This window comes from Megalobrama amblycephala, linkage group LG18, assembly GCF_018812025.1.
Source record: "Megalobrama amblycephala isolate DHTTF-2021 linkage group LG18, ASM1881202v1, whole genome shotgun sequence".
NCBI lineage: Eukaryota > Metazoa > Chordata > Actinopteri > Cypriniformes > Xenocyprididae > Megalobrama > Megalobrama amblycephala.
The window spans coordinates 28,701,206-28,721,790 of record NC_063061.1 but is presented as its reverse complement, the minus strand read 5'-3'; the positions used below and the strand labels follow the sequence as shown (position 1 = coordinate 28,721,790).

At 38.0% G+C, this 20,585-nt stretch overlaps 2 protein-coding genes across 3 annotated transcripts in view; one reads left to right on the top strand and one right to left on the bottom strand.

Annotated features, from left to right (window-relative positions):
* rhobtb3 (Rho related BTB domain containing 3) overlaps positions 1 to 15,990 on the top strand; it is a 33,664-nt gene extending 17,674 nt beyond the window's left edge. Inside the window, exons 7-12 of one of the 2 annotated variants that reach the window (XM_048165997.1) lie at positions 4,286 to 4,395; positions 7,407 to 7,509; positions 7,859 to 8,032; positions 10,735 to 10,901; positions 14,480 to 14,576; positions 15,167 to 15,990. In XM_048165997.1, coding sequence (XP_048021954.1) covers positions 4,286 to 4,395; positions 7,407 to 7,509; positions 7,859 to 8,032; positions 10,735 to 10,901; positions 14,480 to 14,576; positions 15,167 to 15,285 — 770 coding nt within the window. In that variant the 3' untranslated portion in view covers positions 15,286 to 15,990. Of the gene's footprint in view, positions 1 to 4,285; positions 4,396 to 7,406; positions 7,510 to 7,858; positions 8,033 to 10,734; positions 10,902 to 14,479; positions 14,701 to 15,166 lie in introns of those variants that run through there. The other variant, XM_048165996.1, reaches the window with a different exon arrangement.
* Positions 14,916 to 17,783, bottom strand: glrx (glutaredoxin (thioltransferase)). Its single transcript, XM_048165998.1, has 3 exons — positions 17,448 to 17,783; positions 16,994 to 17,109; positions 14,916 to 15,300 (listed from the first exon to the last, which is right to left on the bottom strand). Exons 1-2 carry the CDS (start codon positions 17,649 to 17,651, stop codon positions 16,996 to 16,998), a joined length of 318 nt encoding a protein of 105 aa, XP_048021955.1. The 5' UTR covers positions 17,652 to 17,783; the 3' UTR covers positions 14,916 to 15,300; positions 16,994 to 16,995.
* Between the last annotated feature and the right edge of the window lie 2,802 nt (positions 17,784 to 20,585).

The window sequence follows — 20,585 nt, the reverse complement described above, 5'->3', positions numbered from 1 at the left end:
TTGTTGTAGTAGAGTGTTGTTACCATGCCGTCATTTTACGCCGGACTGCTTCACAAACGAGTGTCAATTCAACGCTGGATTTGCACAAAAGATTAACATGACGACACATGCTAGTTGATGAGTTGAATCAGCTCCACAGCAGCTACATAAATTTATCCACTAACCGTTCAGAAACGTCCAGATGCATTCTAAAAGTTGTAACTTCTTCCTGAGTCTCTCCATCAGTGTCTGACTCCGGTTTGAACAATGTAAGGCTGAACACCGTTACCATGCCCGTAGGCAGGGGGGGTTCGGGTGGTTCGAACGAACCCCCCCTCACTGCCAAAGGTCTAGAATTTAAGTCGGGTTTTTTTTTATTTATTTTTTTTTTTTTTATGTGATTATTGTCATCATTGTTTTAATCAATGCTTGTGACAAATATTCTGGGTTGCTGTTTCAAATTAATATGATACATTATTGTAGCTGGACGTGTGTGTGTGTGTGTGTGCGCCGCTCGTGCAGTTCAGAGAGTTCTCGCAATACACTTTTCAAAGCAACGGTGAAGAAGCATCGCCTCTGAATGATGGGGGGGTAGGGGTTATATATATATTTTTTTAAATTAAAAAGGATTTCTATATTTTATCCACTCAATAGTCTACAATATAATAGCCATATAAACGTAGCGTAATTAATAATAATAAAACATAGTGGGATATTCAGTGATATTGGCTGTGCAATATCGACTTTTGTGATTGGCCAATACCGGCAGACTGGAGCCAATGGAAATGCTTCTCCTTCGGTGCGCGTCTTATTCCTCTGAGAACTTCAAAGCAGACCGCTTGAGGTAAATTATCTGGAATGATTAGTATATTGATTTACGATGCCTATGTGAGAGTGTTATGTCTGTACATGGGCGTCGGAACCATTGTATGTGGGTGGGACAAGAGTCAAGACCCACCCACTTTTTAAGACCAATATTGGACCCACTCACTTTTACCGTCTCTAATTCAGCATTTGTCTAATCCCCCTCATGCGATGCTACTCCACAAACCACCAACAGAGCATAAAAAATACCAAAAATAAAAATATTTTTTTAAAACATCGCCAAGTAAAACGCTGCGTTTATATAGAATTGTCTCTTTACGACCACCACAAACGGGACACTTTTCAGACGCGCATTCCGACTTCGCCTCAGCGCCAGCCGCAAGTCAAACGAGTAGCTTCAGCTGAACAACAGTCAGATGAGATGTCGTCAGGCTATGCCAGTAAAACTCCAATCAGCCGTTAGGCTATAGCCTACTGTGCTCGAAGCGTGAACTCAAGAATTGCTCGAGCAAATGCGCCGGCGCGCGCTGCATATTACTTTATTATGGGAAAACTAAAGCGCAAAAGAAACTACGGGCATGCACCGTCGTTATTCTGTTGTAAATGAAGTCATGAAATGACCAAACATGCGATTAAAGCTGCCTCAAAACTGTTTACTGTTCACTGTATATTTGTTGACATGGTTTTAAAGCTATTGTTATACTATTTGTTGGCCTTAAAACGTCTTAAAATGCATATATGTACACCAAGGAAATCACAATTTTCTCGGGGGGGCATGCCCCCGAACCCCCCTAGCATAAAACATTTTTTGACCTCGGTAAATATAAAACCCTGCGTACGGCCCTGCTTCTTTTCTATCTAACGAAATCAAAGTAATCGTGTATTTCTCCAGTTGTGCGCTCTTTGGGATTAACTTTGCATGCACTGTGTGATCAATGTGTGAAAATAAATGGGAACAAAAACGCTCGCATATATAACGATATATATATAATTGCATAAAAAAAAAAAATACAAAAAAAAATTAAAAATGGTACATGAGGAAGCAATTTGACAAAAATTCAGTAAATATTTTTGGTGCATCAAAAAGCGTGCTCGTTATATACCAGCAGACAAGCTAATCCAGCACAAATTAGTGCATAAAAGGTCACCAAAATGAAGTATTTGAACCTTATAACAAAAGGAGGAGAAAAATTGCAAAAAGGTCCACTTTTTGAAAAAAAGAACCCCCCCTTTCAATAGGCTGGCTACGGACCTGGTTACTGACAATCCTCATTGTGGCTGTGAGAGATTCTCCAGCTTTGCTGTTGTTGAGCAACCGAAACGTGAGCTGTTAAAGCTCCGCCCTCTTCTGGGAAGCAGCCGTGAGCAGCAGCTCATTTGCATTTAAAGGGACACACAAAAATGGCGTGTTTTTGCTCACACCCAAATAGGGGCAAATTTGACAAGCTGTAATAAATGATCTGTGGGGTATTTTGAGCTGAAACTTCACAGACACATTCTGGAGACACCAGAGACTTATATTACATCTTGTAAAAGGGGCATTATCGGTCCCCTTTAACATCCTAAGTTATTGTAACTGTGACTTTAATTGTAAAAGGATTTCTATTTCAAATATGCTGTTCTTTTGAACTTTCTATTCATCAAAGAATCCTGATAAATTGTACACAACTGTTTTCAACATTGATAATAATGTTTCTTGAGCAGCAAATCAGCATTTTAAAATTATTTGCTTCAGCTTTGTCAATTATATTTTAAAATATATTCACATAGAATATGTTTTTGAAATTGTAATATTATTTCACAATATTACTGTTTCTTTAATCAAATAAATGCAGCCTTGGTGAGCATAAGAGACTTCTTTTAAAAATCCCAGGGTATAAGCTACACAACACCTACAATATTACTGACACCTAGTGGTGTGAATACAGCAACATGCATGCATAAGCAAACGTTTTCAGTTTCTGTTGTGTTAGAAATGTGCTATTCACAGTCAGCTATGTTTAATTTATTCTGTGAGCTGAAGTGTCAGGAGGTTACCAAGATAAAGCAAGTAGGACTCAGCTGGTCATGTGATCTCAATATGGCTGCCTCCAAAAGGTGATGCACTCCATGTGAATTGGAACAGCCTTTTTATAGGCTATCTCATGTTATTTTAATCAAGTAATGTTACTTTTGCTATGTTTCAGACTTCAGATAATCACCTTCATATGGCATGAAAATATATATAAAAATATATATAAAATATTTTTCTTTTGATTTTGGGCTGAAGTGTATTCTGGAAGTTTCTGAAGGGTGTTCTGGATGTTTTCATGACATTCACCCATATACACAATTGCGATTCTATGCTCGTATTAGCCCGCCACAATATGCATTCCTCATAAGCCGGGAATATTACCTCCCGTTCCTCGTTCTATGGGACCTCCGATGCAAAATGGAGGCTGGAAGGATGGACATGCATCTCAATCAGGAGGCTTTAACAGTTCAGAAAACAGGAATGGATATTATAGACTCATTTATCAGAGTAGGCCATGCACAGAAGGTGAGAAGGTGAGGCTCATACTGATGAGACCATCTCACCCCGCTGATATATAGTGTGATTTTGCAGAAGCCATTTTCATCCAGTGAGCCAAGGGCAGTCGTTATATTAACGGAAATGATACACAGAAACTCATGGTTTCTTTCGGCTCAAACCTTGCTCAGTCCGTCTAGACATATTTACAAATAAGGCTAGGTTAATATTATATCTGCTGAACTGTAATGGATGAAAATTTCTGTGACACAACCGTGGTTTTCACTGGGGGGCGGGACATTTTTTACAATTTGATTTTTATGGAAAACGGCTGTACCACCCACCGGTCACCTTGATTTTGCCAAGTAAGACATGTTCCTGGATCAACATATTTTGTTGATCCTGGAACAACATTCCTATCCGAAAATTTAGTCCTAACCTTTTCTCAACCCCTAAACCTAACCCTACCCATAACTTGTCCCTAAAATCAGAGGGAAATGATAGTTGAATAACACTGTTGTAGAAGCACCTAACCCTGGTTGTAAGCCTAAACTTGACATAAATGGTAAACTTGTCCCTCAAATTTGATTGGTTGATTTGAATGTTGTTCCAGGATCAAAAAAGATGTTGATCCAGGAACATGTCTTACCTTAACCTAGCCTTATTCGTAAATCTGTCTAGACAGACTAAGCGAGGTTTGATCCAAAAGAAACCATGAACAAGGAACATGTTGTACTTGGTGAAGTCATGTTCACCACCCCCACCTTATTTGTAGACTTTTATATCATAGCTGTAGTATATTGAAAAGAGAATGCTGAGAAAAGACTTTGACAGCCTTGAGAGGCTGAACTGTTAGTTAAACTAAGCAGCCAGTGTAAAAGGAAGAGATTTTCTCCACAGTCAGCTGGACAGACAGTTAATGCAGGATGCATTCATGGGTCAGTGCGTGTTGGTGATGTGTATTCTTTGCAGGGGCCTGGGAATGGGAATACCTCGAGGAAGCCATCGCTGAAAAACTGAAGAACCCTTTGGCCGTGGCTCAGCTGATGGACAGGATACGCTCATTTGTTGGGAGAGAAAAGGTATCACTCTGACAGACGCTGATTGGATCTATAGAACTGAGGCTGCATCCGAAATCGCATACTCTCTTGAGTAGGTAATTATTTTGAATAAGTACTTACTTTGCGACCACTAAAAAATATGTTCTATATAGTATGAATGTGTAGTATGAACGTCATGTTGTCACTATCACATGACCTACCAGCGTCAGTTGCGTCGCTTCACTGCCATTCACAAGTCTTCTCGCGTGGCATCAAGAGATAGTAAACTGTCCACTGTATGCAATCTTGATGGAAGAAGTAGGTCATCTGGGTACTTTTTAGCTGAGTACTGTGAATTTGGACATACTTCTTTTGTCACATACTGTTTTTCGCCTACTATATAGAAGGGAAGTATGTTATTTCGGATGCAGTCTGAGTTTGTTTGGCCGGCTGATATAAGACTAGTCTTAAGACTTAAAGGGTTAGTTCAGCCAAAAATGATGTCATTAATGACTCACCCTCATGTCGTTCCACACCCGTAAGACCTCCGTTCATCTTCGGAACACAGTTTAAGATATTTTAGATTTAGTCCGAGAGCTTTATGTCCCTCCATTGAAAATGTATGTACGGTATATTGTCCATGTCCAGGAAGGTAATAAAAACATAATCAAAGTAGTCCATGTGACATCAGTGGGTTAGTTAGAAGTTTTTGAAGCATCGAAAATACATTTTGGCCCAAAAATAACAAAAACTACGACTTTATTCAGCATTGTTTTCTCTTCCGGGTCTGTTGTCAATCCGGGTTTACGACTCCGCAGTGACGCTGCTGACGTGTTATCCGGTGCGCCCGAGCTTCGTTTACAGTCTGAGGGAGACGCACGCTGTATTCAAGCTATTCTACATTGTTTGTATTTTGATATTGCTATATTTTTTTAAATGGTGCGCAAGTGTGCATGTCGCAGATGTCCTAATTGCCAAAAACAACGACGTAAAAGTGCATTACCATCGCCGACAGGTGAAAGGATTCAATGGAATCAATTCAATGGAAAGGATTCCGGAAGAGAAGACAATGCTGAATAAAGTCGTAGTTTTTGTTATTTTTGGGCCAAAATGTATTTTCGATGCTTCAAAAACTTCTAACTAACCCACTGATGTCACATGGACTACTTTGATGATGTTTTTATTATCTTTCTGGACATGGACAGTATACCGTACCTACACTTTCAATGGAGGGACAGAAAGCTCTCGGACTAAATCTAAAATAACTTAAACTGTGTTCCGAAGATGAACGTAGGTCTTACGGGTTTGGAACGACATGAGGGTGAGTCATTAATGACATCATTTTCATTTTTGGCTGAACTAACCCTTTAAACTGACACATTTTTGGTGTGGTTGCAGCACTGAGAAAAATCCAATAGTTTCTACCATTGCCAAAAATTCTCTATTTTGGGATTTTATTATTATTATTATTATTATTGGTATTTTTCACATTTGAATTTATCCTGCAACCAAAAGTGTCCATTGTTACTGAGATAAATTAGCATTTGTTAATGTAGGTTAATAAATGAAAATTATATTATTATTAAAATATAATTTATATTATAATAGGTGGTTGATATGACCAAATCAACTGTAAATAAAAATACACTGGATTGCTTTCATTGCATGAATTTATTAAATTTTACAATTATTTTTTAAAGCTACTGAAGTTATTCAGTCAGGATCAGTGTGTCATTTTCTTTTTCTTTAGTTGTTTGATTAACATTAAATTTCTATATTTTTTTGTTTCTTTATCAAATGTGTCAAAAACTTTAAGCAGTCCTGCACTTTTATATATATATATATATATATATATATATATATATATACATACTCTGCCCGGCCAAAAAAAAAAACAAAAAAAAAAAGTCGCTGTTTGGATTTATTAGGCAAATGCTTAAGAGTCTATGATTGGATCATTATTGCAGTGATTATTATGTTTCTAGCATGTTATATGTTTGGCAACAGTTCTTCTAACCCTAATTAATGGAGTGTGTAGCTTTTCATTTCTTAAAGGTGCTAAAGAGGATGTTTTGCTTTATACATTTTTGCAATATTACTTGAAACTGTCTTTACTAACTGATAAAAGACTACTTATTAGGTGCACTGAAAGGAATAATATTAATATACATCATCTGTGCACGAGGTAGGGCCTTAAAAACATCAGCCCTCACATTGGCCCTCTGGCTTGTCAATCACTGCCATGACGTTCCTTGTGAGAGACGAGCGCATGCAATGTTTTTGTCAGGAGACAGGAGTAACAACTGCAGATTATGAGTTACATGCGGTGAGTCCGAAATAATGAATCCACTAACACGACACAGCGAATGCCGGTGGTAAACACTCGTGTTCCAATACGTGTTCTAATGCACGAGTTTTGGGAGGCGTTCCCTCGAAATTCTTACGCATGCGCTCATTTCAAAAACTCAGTAACAGTCTTTGGTTTCTCAGTCGACGAAAAGATCCTCTTTAGCACCTTTAAACAACATGTAGGAAGACACATCATAGCCATATTCCAGGATGACAAGTCAAGATTCATCAGGCTCAAATTGTGAAAGAATGGATGGGATGGAGCATGAAGAATCATATTTTTGAAAATCATTGGGATGTGCTGGAGTAGACTTTACAGAGTGCTTGACTCTTGCATTGTGGAAATAAATGTTGTGAATCGATGTTATGTCCATCAAGAGGTGCATCAATTTTAGGTCAAGATCTTATGCAAGAGTCAAGCACTCTGTAAAGTCTCCTCCAGCACATCCCAAAGACTTTCAATGAATTTAAGGTCTGGACTCAGAGGTGCCAATTCATATGTGAAGATGATTCTTCATGCTCCCTCCCAGCCATTCTTTCATTATATCACACCTGCAGTTGGTGTGTTACTGTAGTGAATCCACTGTTAAATTGACCAAGGTTTTGCATGGCTGACCTGGTTTCTGAATAATAAATGTTCAAGGTACTAACAGTATTCATCGCCTCAAATTGTGCACTGCAGTGTCGATTCGTTCTGGTTGCAGGCCCCCAGGGACACACCCACACCACGCTCTCAACAAGGTCCTTTGACATTGGGAGGCCTCTTCAATTCCCCTCTGTACTCTGATGTCATCTTCATGGTGCAAGGCAAGAGTCAATGCTAACCCTGCATGTCCATGGACATGAAAACAGTAATTTTAGAGCTATTTATACACTATAATAGTAGCTTTTAATATTTTGAATAAGCTTTTATATTTTAGTACTTTTTATTCATTTATTTTAGTTAGTTGCTAAGGCAACCTTTCTAATGATTTTTAATTTGAGTTTTATTTCACAACCCTGAAACACACACAAACACACAATGACACTGATTCAGAGTTTAAAGTGGTACTGTAAGTACAAGAGAAGGGCTTGTGTAAGTGTCAGAGCTCCTCTGTAATGCTTGACCCCATGTGTGTAAATGTGTTTAAGAGGTCATCTGTGTATCTGGTTTCAGGAAGCGTGCTGCCAGCACACAGAGCCGTGCTTGTGGCCCGCTGTGATGTTATGGCTGCCATGTTTAGTGGAAAGTACGCAGAGGCACGAAGTCGTGTGGTGCCAATCCACGGAGTCTCGTCTGATACCTTCCTAGCTTTCCTGGAGTACCTCTACACTGACACCTGCTGTCCAGGTAAGGACCCCTGGCTTTTAAAGGGATAACAATGCAAATTGTCATCATTTACTCACCCTCATGTCCTTCCAAACCTGTATGACTTTCTTGCGTTAAACACAAAAGATCTTTTGAAGAATGATTTAACTGTTTTTGTCCATACAATAAAATTCAGTGGAGTCCAAAACAACACTGCGCCCCATCGACTTTCATTGTATAGGAAAAAAAAAAATGTTTGGAACAACATTAAAGTGAGTAAATGATGACGATGGTCAATAAAGTGTTTCAGCTGTGCTAAAATACACTATGTGATTCAGAAAACTTAACCTATCAAATGATACATTAGAGAGAAAAATGGACACGTTTTACCCCAAAACATGGAATTTTCATTAAACAATTTGCTTCATGAAATAATGTAATTGAAAACTTACACTACAGCTCAAAAGTTTGAGCCTGGTAAGAATAGTTTAAAAATAAAAAAGTCTCTTCAAATATGCTGATTTAGTGCTCAAGAAACTTTTCAACAATTGTGCTTCTTAAAGGAATGCTCCACTTCTTTTGAAAATAGGCTCATTTTCCAACTCCCCTAGAGTTAAACAGTTGAGTTTTACTGTTTTCAAATCCATTCAGCTGATCTCCGGGTCTGGCGGTACCACTTTTAGCATAGCTTAGCATAGTTCATTGAATCTGATTAGACCATTAGCATCTCGCTCAAAATTGACCAAAGAGTTTCGATATTTTTCCTCTTTAAAACTTGACTCTTCTGTATTTACATCGTGTACTAAGACCTACGGAAAATGAAAAGTTGCGATTTTCTAGGCCGATATGGCTAGGAACTATACTCTCATTCTGGTGTAATAATCAATTAATGGGAGAAAGTGTAACGCACAATATGGCGGAATAAGTCCCGCCTTCTAAATAAGAGCCAATCGCAGACTGGTAAAGTCATCGCGTCACTTCAGCGGCCGTTAGAATCATCGGTTTCTATAGAAACAGTCAGACGCGCGCCTCCGAAGAGACGCGCATTTAGGTCTGCGCATGCGCATTAGCTTGATCCAGCCTGAAAAATACAGTTTTTTGTCATGATTTGAGCGTTTAGAAACTAAATTTATGAGCCGGTTGTTGTTAGATTTCATTGGTGATTTCAAATATGAAATTTAATCGTAAGGTTGGCGAACAGTTTTGGAGAATTTGATGTTTCCCCATTCAAAGAGATTGCATGATGCCCAGGATGCCCGAGAGGCTTTTCAAAGATGGCCGCCGAGTGAAATGACTTGTCTTAAAGGGACTTTGGTGCAGCAGGCGCAATGATATTATGCACCGCCTGTGACACCCTTTTTGCACAGGGAGCGTGCCTTGCAACCATGGAGACATTTGTGAGAGATGCTGCGTAATATCATTGCACCTCCTGCACCCATGGTACGTCTATGAATTATGCTAAGCCAAAGACTAGAATAACACAGGACGTGTCACTCGTATTGTTTTGAATGGGAGAAAGTGTAACGCGCAATATGGCGGAATAAGTCCCGCCTTCTAAATAAGAGCCAATCGCCGACTGGTAAAGTCCTCGCGTCACTGCAGCGGCCGTTAGAATCACCGGTTTCTATAGAAATAGTCAGACGAGCGCCTCCGAAATGAGGCACAAGAGACGCGCATGCAGAAAACGGTAAAACTCAACTGTTTCACTCCAGGAGAGTTGGAAAATGAGCCTTTTTTCAAAAAAAGTGGAGTGTTCCTTTAATAGTTTTGTGGAAACCATGATACATTTTTTTTCCAGCATTCTCTGATGCATAGTAATTTCAAAAGAACAGCATTTAAATGCAAATGAGCTGCTGCTTCCAACCCGCTTTCTAAAAGAGGGTGGAGCTTTAACAGCCCGTGCTTCAGTTGCTCAACAACAACAATGCTGGAGAATCTCACGCAGCCAAAATGATGATTGTCAGTAACGGTGTTCAGCCTTACATTGTTGAAACCGTCAGACACTGATGGAGAGACTCAGGAACAAGTTACAACTTTTTGAATGCATCTGGATGTTTCTGAATGGTTAGTGGATAAATTTATGTAGATGCTGTGGAGTTGATTCAACTGATCGACTAGCATGTGCCGTCATGTTAATCTTTTGTGCAAATCCAGCGTTGAATTGATCCTCGTTTGTGAAGCAGTCCGGCGTAAAATGACGGCATGATAACAACACTCTACTACAATAACGCTTCCTCTTCTCTAAAGCAGCCCAACATGGCCTCACCCTCTTTGCATTGAACATTGAGCTTCGTAACTTTGCAGATGTTGTTTATGCTCAAACAGCAACATTACACACTAACTAAAGTTAAAAAAGTGAAATCATAATCAAGGACCCTTTAAGTAATAATATATTTAAGTTTTTTTCCCTGCATGTCATGCCTAACAATGGCCTTTTATATTCAATGTATAGTGTGACATAATCCAGATGTTTCAATCACTATGGAATGTAGTGATTCAGGTCATATTAGTTACTAAACAATGAAGGTTTAACAATGTCAGATTGCTTCACTCATTCTGTCAATCAGAGTGTGATGGATGCTCTGCTCTTTATATCAAGGACATTAAAACACACTGTTGAGAAGAAAGATGCAAATAAAGACTGAGCTTGATTGACAGTGGGCGAATATGAGCCGAGGTTGATGGATGGGTGGTGGAGGGAGAATCAAAAGGTGATTGACGGTGGTGTGTGTCTGTTTGTTCAGCCAGTGTGTTGCAGGCCATGGCCGTGCTCGTCTGCGCAGAGATGTACCAGGTGAAACGGCTGCAGCACCTGTGTGAGGTGTGCGTGTGCGCGTACCTTCAGAACATGCCTAGTCGAGAGCTAGCGTCTACGGGCATCAGCGTGATTCGCTTACTGAGGAGAGCAAAGGTGAGTCTTTGCATCTCTATGTCAACAGTAGTGTGTTTGGTTAACTTTGGAAAGTTTCATTTGCTTTAAGTGCTTTGGACCCATAAAATCATTATAAAAGTACAACTATGTACGGAAGAGAAATGAACATTATTGTTTTTAAGGACGGATGTTATAAAGGCCATAGAAGCAGAATGCGGTTGTCAGTGCTGTATTTGAGTCCTTAAAGGGATAGTTCACCCAAAAATGAAAATTCTGTTCAAAATTCCCTCATTTTGTTCCAAACCTGTAAGAACTTCGTTCATCTTCGGAACACAAATTAAGATATTTTTCCAAGGGTTTTTTTATCCCCCACAGAAAGAAACATTATTATCACCATTCAAATTGTTGAAGTAGGTATTTTTGTTTTGTTTTTGCGCACAAAAGTATTCTATTCACTTTATAACATTAAGGTTGAACTACAGTGGAGTCACGTTGACTAAATCAACAATGTCTTTACTACTTTTCTGGACCTTGAATGACGGTAATTACATTGCTTTCTATGGGGGATAAAAAAAACTCTCAGATTTCATCAAAAATATCTTAATTTGTGTTTCGAAGATGAACGAAAGTCTTACGGGTTTGGAACGTCATGAGGGTGAGTAATTAATGACAGAAACTTCATTTTTGGGTGAACTAACACTTCCCAGTTAATTTACGGTAATGACAACCATATTCTATAAATTTTCTATATTCCCGTAAATTTTCAGACCTAATGTTATTTTTAATTTCAGCGATGCTAACTGGATGCCACTTGCTAATTCATATATGCATGTGAAATGTGACAAATGTATGTAGTGAAGTCATACAAGTTTGAAACATTTATCAGTGTATAATGCCTGTTCACTGAACAGTATTCAGTATGTAGTATGCTGGTACTTTATTCAATACATTTTTGAACTATCTTATAAATAAATATGGTTGCACATTTTGCATTTTTTATACAATTTTTGTGTAAAAATGCTGTAACCTTGGCAGTCCAATTCATTGAGCCAAGTAAGGCCAATGCAACATGGGATACAATATGGGCAGTGTGTTTCAGTTATATTCTACCAGTTTTTTTTATTATTATTAAAAGTATTATTTATATACTATTATAGTATTTTATATATATATATTTTATATATATAAATATATATATATATGTGTGTATATATATATATATATATATATATATATATATATATATATATATATATATACACACAGTACAGTCCAAAAGTTTGGAACCACTAAGATTTTTAATGTTTTTAAAAGAAGTTTCGTCTGCTCACCAAGGCTACATTTATTTAATTAAAAATACAGGAAAAAACAGTAATATTGTGAAATATTATTACAATTTGAAATAACTGTGTAGTATTTAAATATATTTGACAAAGTAATTTATTCCTGTGATGCAAAGCTGAATTTTCAGCATCGTTACTCCAGTCTTCAGTGTCACATGATCCTTCAGAAATCATTCTAATATGCTGATTTGCTGCTCAATAAACATTTATGATTATTTTCAATGTTGAAAACAGTTGTGTACTTTTTTTTCAGGATTCCTTGATGAATAGAAAGTTCAAAAGAACAGCATTTATCTGAAATACAAAGCTTTTGTAACATTATACACTACCGTTCAAAAGTTTGGGGTCAGTAAGAATTTTTATTTTTATTTTTTTGAAAAGAAATTAAAGAAATGAATACTTTTATTCAGCAAGGATGCATTAAATCAATCAAAAGTGGCAGTAAAGACATTTATAATGTTACAAAAGATTAGATTTCAGATAAACACTGTTCTTTTGAACTTTCTATTCATCAAATAATCCTGAAAAAAAATATTGTACACAAATATTTTGTACAATTGTACACATTAAATGTTTCTTGAGCAGCAGATCAGCATATTAGAATGATTTCTGAAGGATCATGTGACACTGAAGACTGGAGTAACAATGCTGAAAATTCAGCTTTGCCATCACAGGAATAAATTACTTTGTGAAATATATTCAAATAGAAAACAGTTATTTTAAATTGTAATAATATTTCACAATATTACTCTTTTTACTGTATTTTTTATTAAATAAATGTAGCCTTGGTGAGCAAACGAAACTTCTTTTAAAAACATTAAAAATCTTAGTGGTTCCAAACTTTTGGACTGTACTGTATATAAAATACGATAATAGTATTTTATAGTATTTTTAGTAATTTTATATATATATAATTAGCTTTTATTTTTAGATTTCTGTTTTCATTTTAATTTTAGTAATTTTGTTTTGTGATTTTTGTAACTTTTTTTACTTTAATTTGTTTTATTTCAGTTTAATTTTCATGCTTTAAATGAAACTTATTTCATTTAGCTCCCAAGACATCATTTCCAATTTTTAAGTTGTTACACGTTTACATCAGGGGTGTCCAAACTCAGTCCTAGAGGGCCACTGTCCTGCAGAGTTTAATTCCAACTCTCCTCAACACACCTGTCTGGAAGTTTCTAGTACACCTAGTCAGACCTTGATTAGCTGGTTCAGGTGTGTGTCATTGGGGTTGGAGATAAACTCTGCAGGACAGTGGCCCTCCAGGAGCAGGACACCCCTGGTTTACATAGTAGCCAGATTGTCAGACTGGCAGCAGAAGGTCTGGACTCTATCACAGCTTTCATTGGCCAAGGACCGCTCAAGAGGATGTCAGACTGACATGTAATGCAACAAATCACAGTTCATGTTTAGGGGCGTGAAAATGTAAAGTTGATATCCCTACAATAACAGACCGCCGTGTATCTAATCAATTATTCATTTAGGAATGTTATGCAAGTTTACTGCAACAATGGAGCCGCAAACTTCACATACTTTTGAAAATCCAGCGTTTAGTTGATCTTGGTAAGCGTTCATTGTCACAGTTGTAAACACAACTGCGTTCTTCTTCTACGAGGGGGTTTGGCGTCATGGCATTTGTTTCTAGGCGGACCGTTAAAGAACGCAACACGCACGTCTCTCGGACATCCTGTAGAATTCAACCAACCAGATGGCGACTTCGAAAATCCTGAAGTGTTTCCAGTTAAGTGTGCCATATGCATCAACGGTCCATGGGTCTGATGTCTGAGGCTGAGACTAATGTTTACACAACAAAGATGTACTAAAAACAAAAGTTTTTCCTTTGCATTTTTTGTGTACAGACGACGTTTTCAAAACAATCCCCGTTCACACGGATCCGCAAAAACGCTGTATTATTCATGCCAGGCCAGTAGTTGGCGATGTCACTTTGTAAAGAAAAACTACGCGCCTATAGACTGAACACATAATAGGCATGCACAACATCACCGTTTTCACAAATCTGAGTTTTTGTAGTTTACGCAGCAATGATAACGGTAACACTTTCAAAAACTTGGATTTTATTTCAGCTTTTTTTAAATTAGTGAAAATTACTTTAAATATTTTTAGTTAAGAACGTAAATTACACATTTTATCAACTATATTAATTTGGTCGCAGGGGTTAGTATTCGTATGGTAGTATGCTATTTCAAAAATACCTTCTATCATGTTTGTTAGTTAACATTCTATCTGATCTCTCTCTCTCTCTCATCACAGTGTCACAACGCTGACCAGCTATATGTCTGGCTCCTCCATTTCATTGCCAATAACTACCTGATCTTCAGCCACAAGCCTGACTTCCTGGAGCTATCAGGTGAGCCACCCGCTTGACCACCTGGAAAGGATGTTCAAGCACATTCGAATACATGCCCACATAATTATCTCTGACTGTTACAAAAACCAGTTACCAGCACCCCGAGAGCGCTCCGAACAGCTGGTGCTTCAGACAAGCCCATGCAAATCACTACCGGCTTCTGTCAAAAGCTTTATTATGAAACACTGAGAGCAAATGTAAGGTCATTTTTGAAACGAATGAATCATTTTAACACCCAATTAGTACATCGTGCCCTTCCACACACACTTGGCAAATACATAAAAGAGTGTCACCTCATGAATTGTGTATAGATTTGTGAGTCAATGAATACAACAAGCAAACAGCAACAGGAACATTTTATTTTTCATCAAGCTCCCTTTAGGTTTTTTAAGCAGCCTTATAATTTCTTTACACTTAACAAGAAACATATAGACTTTATAGAGACAATTACATTTTTTTTTCAGTTGAAGTGCGAGATATATGGAAATATGGTGGACGGATATAATGCTCTGTTTAAATGCGTTGAATAGGTGGGTTGCAGGAGATGTCGTCACAATACTTTTTAAGTCCCGATGATGCTTTTTTGACAGATGAGGAGCGTGAGCAGGTGGAGCGGCTGCGCTGGCCCTCCAGGGGTTACCTACAGGAGCTCAGCGAGTACCAGCAACGCAGGCGGCAGATCCGCAAGTCTCGCTGCAACATCATGTGACCCCTTCTTGACGCCCTACGGACCGGAAGGGAGGGCGAAAAAAAGAGGATGCAAATTGGAGATGTATTTACATACAGGATGAAAGAGACCTTTGTTTGACCTTTGGGTTAAAGGTGGATTCTGATGTACTGTATTAACACATGAACTTTGACCACTGAGCCTGTGATATAAAGCGGACAGCTGCGAATTCTCACTGGATTTGAGCGGATCCTATGCGACAATGTCATATAGATCTCTTCTATGTGGATACTGTATCTTCTGTACGAACGATTACACCTGATTGGTGCAATAAACTTCCTCTGCGATGGATTAAACCCCAAAGTATTAAACAGGGTAGGGTAGGGTCGACCGTATACTCTCTCCAGAGATTGATATTTTACTCTCATGGTCAGCCATGTTTTGTCATGGTGAGATTTTTTTTCTTTATGAATTCAGTGGTTACTCCAGCAATATGACTTGAATAAACTTCAAATATTTATTTCCCCCCTCCCCCATGAGATTGATTTGAATTTGATGCAACTATTTTTGTAACATTTACATCTGAGATTTTTATTTCAACTAATAACGTACAAAGTACGCATCCAGCATGTGGATCGCCTGTTAGTGCAGTTGGTGTGGTCGACGTAGATTCTGACTGTCTTTAGTCTAATCCAGTTATGTTGACCCTCATTTCATGCTGAATAAAGACATTTTAGAAGAATGCATGTTTGTTCTCAGAGTCTGTGACTTAAAGTGATAGTTCAGCCTAAAATGAAAATTCTCCCACGATTTACTCACCATCAAAGCCATCCTAGGTGTATATGACTATCTTCTTTCAGAAGAACACAATCGGAGATATATTTAAAAATATCCTGGCTCTTCCAAGCTTTATAATGGTAGTGAATGGGGGGCGAGATTATGAAGCCCAAAAAATGTATCCATCCATCATAAAAGTAATCCATACCGCTCCAGGGGGTTATAAAGACCTTCTGAAGCGAAGCAATGGGTTTTTTAAGAAAAATATCCACACTTAAAACTTTATAAACTAAAATAACTAGCTTCCGGCAGCCGCATGGATTATTTTTATGATTTTTTTTGGCTTCAAAATCTCGTCCCCCATTCACTACCATTATAAAGCTTGGAAGAGCCAGGATATTTTTAAATATACTTTCAATTGTATTCGTCTCAAAGAAGATAGTCATACACACCTAGGATGGTTTGAGGGTGAATAGTAAATCATGGGATAATTTTCATTTTTGGGTGAACTATCCCTTTAAATCTAAACCAGCGGTACTCAACGGTTGGGCGGTGACCGCTGATCTGTATAAATGACATTGATAATGTAATAATGTGACATTAAATGTCATTTATTTAGATCAGAAAAACAATGCTACTGTAGATGAAAGCTAAAAGACAATATGAGCCAGACAGGGTTCAAAATATTAATAACTATAAACATAACACTGGAGCCAGATTGCTTTCAAATTACAGGACAAATATGTTTTGTGCTGACCATAATGTGTTTTGTGAAACATAATTACCGGCTGCTGAGGGTAAAGGCAGTTTTTGAAAACATTTTAAGGATATTTTTGTGTACAATACACATTTTTGGCACAGTGGCCACTTCATATCCAGTCAAATCTTGGCCCTAAAGCAAAAACATTTGAGAAGCACTGGTATAATTATGTTGTATATTGTTTACAATAGAGGAAATGTGAAGTATATATACCCTCACTGCAGAGATCCGATTGCCTGCAACATGCCTTCCAGAGCTCCAGAACGGTCAAGACTTTCGACATCACTTCCTCCTCCAATACACTTCTCCCCTATGAAGACTCGAGGAACCTGCACATTGTACATGGAGAAAGAAGCCTAGATGTAAATAAACTTAATTTAAATGACAATATAAGACGTGTAGATACTCATAAAGCATGATTTTATTATTTTTTAAGTTGTAATAATTACTTAATATTTATTAATTCATTAATGTCTGCAACGATCATGGCCACGTCTGCTGGTCATGCGCTTTAGTGACTCATCTAAAAAAATATATATTTTTTTTTTAAAGTTTATTTTAGGTTAATATGTAGAGTCCCACATTACGCTTAATGTAATGTAAGTTGTTACATAATGACTGACGGTCAAACAATATAACAAAAATGCTCCATTGTAATAGTACTCACGGTGCGCGCGCCTGTGATTTGTTGCAGATAGTCTTGTATACTGCCCATGTCACTGCGTCCGCTGATATCGACCAAGTTCAGCTGTCCATCTTTGAATTTATACTTCGACAAAACATCCTTCGCCAGTACGCAGTAAGGACAGGACGGCTTTAAAAACACAACTACTTTGTCACCCTTAATTTGCGCTTTAACAAATTCTGCCATTGTCTTGACGTTAAAAGTACAGCTGTTCACCACTAGAGTCAGCCTCGTTGGAAAAGAAACTCTTTTCCGGGATTTGTGAGTCAGTTTCCTTCAAGTGGTGCTCACCGCACCCGCAGAGCCAGAGTTTGCACATAATGGGTGGATCTTGACCTTGTCCAGCTCCACCTCTGTGGACCTAATGGGTGGAGTTATGTGTGGTGGTCGTATTCTTTCACTTTAGTTCACGGATGTCTCGTTTTGAACCATATGACCGCTTTCCTGACTTCAAACACTGACGAAGGCACGAACCAACAGGATTCGAGCGTGGACTGTGAACGAATGTATGATTTGGGTGTATGAACCGATACGCCCCCTTCACTGTGAACAGGGCTTTTGAGTCTGTACAAAACTCGCAGCGGCACTGAACGTAAAAAATGACTGTTTATGTCAAATAAAATATTTGTTATTTAGACTGTTATTTTCATATATTTTATTCCTTGATAAAATTCAGCTGGAAAAAGTCAGAGATTTTTTTTTAAAGGGATAGTTCACCCAAAAATTAAAATTCTCCCATGATTTACTCACCCTCAAGCCATCCTAGGTGTATATGTGTCACCCCTCTACCCAGGACCTGCTCGCCCCCGAACCTGGGTCTCCGGCGTGGGAGTTGGACGCTCTAACAAGGAGGATAAACGCTGCAACATCTAGCATCAGTCGCTAGAGCATCTCGCACAGCGACTACTAGCTGGCCTTCGTTACATTTAACCTTCTTTCAGATGAACACAATCGGAGATATATTTAAAAATATTCTGGCTCTTCCAAGCTTTATAATGGTAGTGGGGAGTGATTTTGAAGCCCAAAAAAAGCATCCATCAATCATAAATATAATCTATACGGCTTCAGGGGGTTAATAAAGACCTTCTGAAGCAAAGCGATTGGTTTTTGTAAGAAAAATTCCCATATTTAAAACATTATTAACTATAATACGCATCGATTTGTGGCAGAAGAATAACCTCTGACGCATGACAATGATGAACGCAGAAGCGCAGAGAATAGAGCAAAACAAAACTCCAGTCACGAATTAGAAGTCCAAAATGAGAAATTTTTAAAGATAAATGTTGGAAGATTTTGATAAAAGAGAAGGGGAGCTTGAGTTTGTTGCACAGCCCCATGTGTTTCATTTTTGGGTGAACTTAAAGGATTAGTCCACTTTTAAATACACTTTTCCTGATAAATTTACTCACCCCCATGTCATCCAAGATGTTCATGTCTTTCTTTCGTCAGTCGAAAAGAAATGAAGATATTGAGGAAAACATTCCAGGATTTTTCTCCTTACAGTGGATTTCAATGGCTACCAACAGATTGAAGGTCAAAATTACAGTTTCAGTGCAGCTTCAAGGGCTTTAAACGATACCAGGGGTCTCATTTATAAAACTGTGCGTAGGATCCCTACTAAAAGTGTACTTACGCGCAAAAGCTAGATTCTGCGTACGCACAAAAAAAAATCAGATTTATAAAACCATGCGTACGCCAGAACCTGCGCACAAATCCCTTTATAAATCCCAGTCAGTGGAAGATTGTGCGTACGTGCATCTCCACCCTGTCTCCTCCCCGAAATCACCATATATGGAGCTTACGACGCCTAGTTTTACTATGCATAACCTCATCTGCATATCATTTCCATACACGTTCCCATCCACGTGACATTCACGGTTAACACCGTCAAAGGTACAAGACATTGGAAAATATTAGATATGGACTATAAATGCAATTTGTGCCACACATTATATTGATAAAGATCATCCAATATCCTCTTTATGTTTTAGAATAAATATATCGAAATATCCATAAAAAACAAAATAGTATAAAATACTTCAGATAAAGGTTTTAGAATAGAGTTGATTCATTCATTTCCACTGGCCAGATAGTATTTTAATAGTTTTAAACAATTCAAATCAAATTTATGCAGTTTTGCTGATAAGGTGAACATATCTTTTAGGAAGTTTATAGGCTATTTTTAGTGGAAACAGATCGGCCTACCTATTTATTGCAGTGTAAATACAATTGTTTGAAACGGCGCGTCACTGACAAAGTATTTTAAAAAGAAAACATGCAAATCTTACCATTTTCCTCAAATGATATCCTTCAAATAGTAATTGTTTGAAGATCCTTTACACGACATCAACACCTCCTGCAGCTGTGGTTGTACAGTAAGATATTATTGGACCTATTCAAACTGGACAACGGACCGTTCGACCACCGAATAATAAGTGTCTTCCATAATATCTAAGTTAAGTGTGCATCACTGATCGTCATTCTCGAAAAAAATATTTTGTCATAACATCTGCAGTTTAGTTTAAAGAGGAATCATTGTGCTTCCAGCGCTCCTCGCTGTCATTAAAACAGCGTGTCACTGGAAAAGTGATCGAAAGTAGCACATCTACTATCTCAATTCATATCACTTTTGTCTCCAGAATGTGCGTACGCACAGCTCAAAGTTTGCTTAAAGGTGCGCACATTCTCCCGTCAAGTTTGTTTTTATAGATCACAACCTTTGCGTGGGAACTGGCGTACGCATGTTTCCATCCCCGTTTTGTGCGTACGCACGCTTTATAAATGAGACCCTACGCCTTCCCTATTCTACTTACGGAACGAACGCGGCGCCAGTTTCGTTTTTTCCCGTAACTTGAATATGGAAGGCGTAGAACATTCAGCGTAAGCGTTATGAAGAATGCGGAAGCGGAAAGTACGTTCAAGGCGATATTTTGTTTATAAAGCATAAACGGTTGTATTTTTTTCGAAAATGACCGATCGATTCGCTAGATAAGACCCTTTTTACTCATCTGGTATCGTTTAAAGCCCTTGAAGCTGCACTGAAACTAATTTTGACCTTCAACCTGTTGGTAGCCATTGAAATCCACTGTAAGGAGAATAATCCTGGAATGTTTTCCTCAA